We start from the raw sequence: 3148 nt of genomic DNA on the forward strand, positions 1-3148 counted from the left end.
GGTCCTTGGGGGGTGCCCAGGCAGGTACGATCTTGCCATGCATCCTCCAGCGGCTGTAGGGGCTGACCAGGTGCCGCTCAAACACCACGTACTCCAGCACGTCCCGCGGCACGCCCTCGCTGCCGTACATCAGCCGCCCGAACCGGTCATAGATAGCCAGCGTCTGTCAGACAGTGAGAGAGACAGACAGAGGGAACCAGAGCAGAGAAATAAGATTCCCCATTGCATAGCGGTTTTAGCCACTCCCCTGGTTTCACTACGAGTTTAACAAGACACACCTGCGCTTGTTGCCTGTACACACTGCAGCTGATCAAACTCAGGTAAAACTCTGGAATGGGCGAAACTGCTATGCAACAGGGAGTCTTACTGCGATCCCTGCACAAGATCAGAGTTGCCATCCATGATTTAGGCACGGGTGGAACTAAGACTGCATAGCATTTTCATCCATTCCAGGTTTTACTATGAGCTTGATTAGCCACAGTGTGTATAAGCAACAAGCTCAGGTCATTAAACTCGCAGTACAAACCAGGACTGGATGAAAGCGCTCTGCACTGGGAGTTTGCAGTTGGAGATGTCTGGGGATCCCACCTGTTTGGAGTGCATGCGGACGGTGACCTGTCCGTACAGGTTGCCCTTGCTGACCATGTCGGGACAGCGCACGTGAACGACCCGCGGTGGCTCCAGGGACTCCAGGAAGCTCCAGCGCAGGGTCTTGTAGCGGTTCCCGCGCACCATCTCCTGTATGGCAGAAGAGAGCATTGCTGCGTTTGCATGCACAACAAGTGAACGCTTTCGCACGCTACTTACCAGACCCAGGGTCAATTAGAATTTGAATTACAACTACAGCAGAATTGTTTGCACAAATTTCAATTGCTATTTTATTCAATTACAATTATGCTTCAGTAATTACAATTATAATTACAATTACACAAAAAAGTAGCATAAAACAGTGACACGCATCAACATGCTTCCTGTTTATTCTAAATAACCCAAAGCAATAATCACAGGTGCAAATACAGAAACATGCAACTTGTTTTTTTCAAGCAAACGGGGTCACCAAAAGTGATTGAATACAAGAAAAATGTTCAAATGACAAATGTGTAATTGAACTGTAATCGATCAAGTAATACAATTACGCAGGTGTGCCTAACCTCAGCTACAAGTACATTGCAATTAATTACAAACTGCACAATTACAATTGTAATAGACTTCAGGTGTGCTACTTACTGGATAACACCTCTCTGTTACCAGGCTGTGAAGATTCTCTTTGTTGAAACTGGGGGGGAGGGGGAAGGGAGATTTTATATAAGAAACTGGGTTGGTTTTATTCTTAGGTGCCAGAGTTACAAGAGTAAAAAAATAATCCATGCAACAAAACATTTACCGGGAAGATTGTCACATTTATAACCAAAGCATGAACTTTAAATCCCAATCTAGCATTCAGCAATCCAAAGAAAAGAAGCAGTTTTTATACCCCCCTCCCCCCCCAATCTAATCAGAAACTGAACTCACCTGGTGAGGTTGGTGTGTGCTTCAATAAAAATCTCCTGCGCCCGTGCTGGGAAGTCCTTTGTGTTGAAGTCTGGATCGTGTTCCTTGATTTTACGGACGCTGTGCAAATGACACACATACACACACAGCAGATTAGTTTGACAATTACACAACACGCACGACAACTTGCCCGCAGAGACTAACTGCAGTTCATTTATAGACAAAGAAGACGGGTTACTCACGCCAGCTGTGAGCCAGCACTCTGTTTCAGCTGCTCCGTTCTCTGTCTCAAGCCCTCTTTGGACAGCGTAGACAAGCGGGCATCTCCCTCCGGGGGGATGTAGGGGTCGAATATCCCAGCTGCACAAAGAGAGATCACAGATTTTTTTTCCCCCTTGACCCAACTTGGTCCTGCCCATTTCAGTGAGCCACTTCTGCATAACAATTCTCTCTCTACAGACAATATCAAGAATCAAAAATCTGTGGCGCTGGGGCATATCGGCTGTTACATTCATACTCTGACATACCTGACATTGTTATTTAAAATGCCCAGCTCTTAATAAAGCAACAAACATGCAGAAGAAAGACTCCCTCCGAGATACTGTTACATATCCAATGGGCCCCTGGAATTAATTAAATCGGAGAAGACAGGTTCAACTGTAATTAAAGACTGGAGTAAAACGTTGGCCACCTTAGCGCCACAGAGACCTGGCACCCCGATGGTCTTACCTGTGCAGGTGATGTTGATGACCCGCTCCATGTACTGCTGCCGCACCACCGCCCCCGCTGCCTTCGCCGAAGACTCCTGCTCCGAGAACGTCTTGTGTTTGGCTCCCACGGAGGGGGGGATGAAATGGCGCTTCTTCGTCCGCGTCTGGACCAGCGTCGGAGGGGGGCATCGCCTGGCAGGGTCAAGCAGGGACTCCAGACACTGAGAACAGAAAGATCAACTCCCTGAAGTGCATTTTCAAAGCATAAACCTGAAAGCCTTTTTGCATGTCAGCTTCGATTATGACCTCCTGTTTTGTCCGGTGGGTTTAAGCAGTCTACCTTTATTGTCAATGCAAGTGAACAAGCTTTTGAGAGTAAAACCCATTTATTTGCAAGGGTGAAACGCACGCAAAGATAATTTAATAACCAAACGAAACAATTTGACATTCAATGGCATGAACTAGTCACAGCACGGAGATTTGAGTCAAGGCTTATAAAAATAACCGTCACCGTATTTATACCCTCGCCTGAGCAATGAGAAAGTGTCAATCCCAGCCCGTATTTTCACATGCTGTCTCCCTTTCACCTACCTGTGTTCTTCCCGTTAAACCGCGTCCTAACACTCGCTGAACCGGGACAAGCGCCCTGCCAACGGAGGCGGCCATCTCTACTGCGCGCAGAACTCTGGGATTGCCTGGAGAAGACTAGTAGGCGGGGCTAAGATGCTCACGTGTTCCAGTGACGAAACTCAGATTAATTTGAAAATGAAATCAAGGTCGCTATTGTTATTTTAAAATAAATAAACGAGCAAAACAGGATGGACATTTAGGGCTTAAAATGTTGTTTCTCTATAGTTATTTTTTATTACATTTTAAATAACATCTTATTATACAAGCATATTCTCAAATATAACTTCAACATTCAAAAAAATACATACATCTAACCC

The 3148-nt window shown here is 45.9% G+C and overlaps 1 protein-coding gene across 1 annotated transcript; it reads right to left on the reverse strand.

Moving 5' to 3' along the window:
- Position 1: 1 nt before the first annotated feature.
- On the reverse strand, positions 2 to 2903 carry mrpl45 (mitochondrial ribosomal protein L45; the record flags this gene model as incomplete). The annotated part of the gene is made up of 7 exons (XM_041267114.1): positions 2793 to 2903; positions 2221 to 2422; positions 1734 to 1851; positions 1513 to 1611; positions 1228 to 1276; positions 589 to 738; positions 2 to 163 (listed from the first exon to the last, which is right to left on the reverse strand). Coding segments are annotated over exons 1-7 (855 nt in total), but the record flags the coding sequence as incomplete, so codon positions are not given.
- Between the last annotated feature and the right edge of the window lie 245 nt (positions 2904 to 3148).

This window comes from Polyodon spathula, chromosome 12, assembly GCF_017654505.1.
Source record: "Polyodon spathula isolate WHYD16114869_AA chromosome 12, ASM1765450v1, whole genome shotgun sequence".
Lineage (NCBI taxonomy): Eukaryota > Metazoa > Chordata > Actinopteri > Acipenseriformes > Polyodontidae > Polyodon > Polyodon spathula.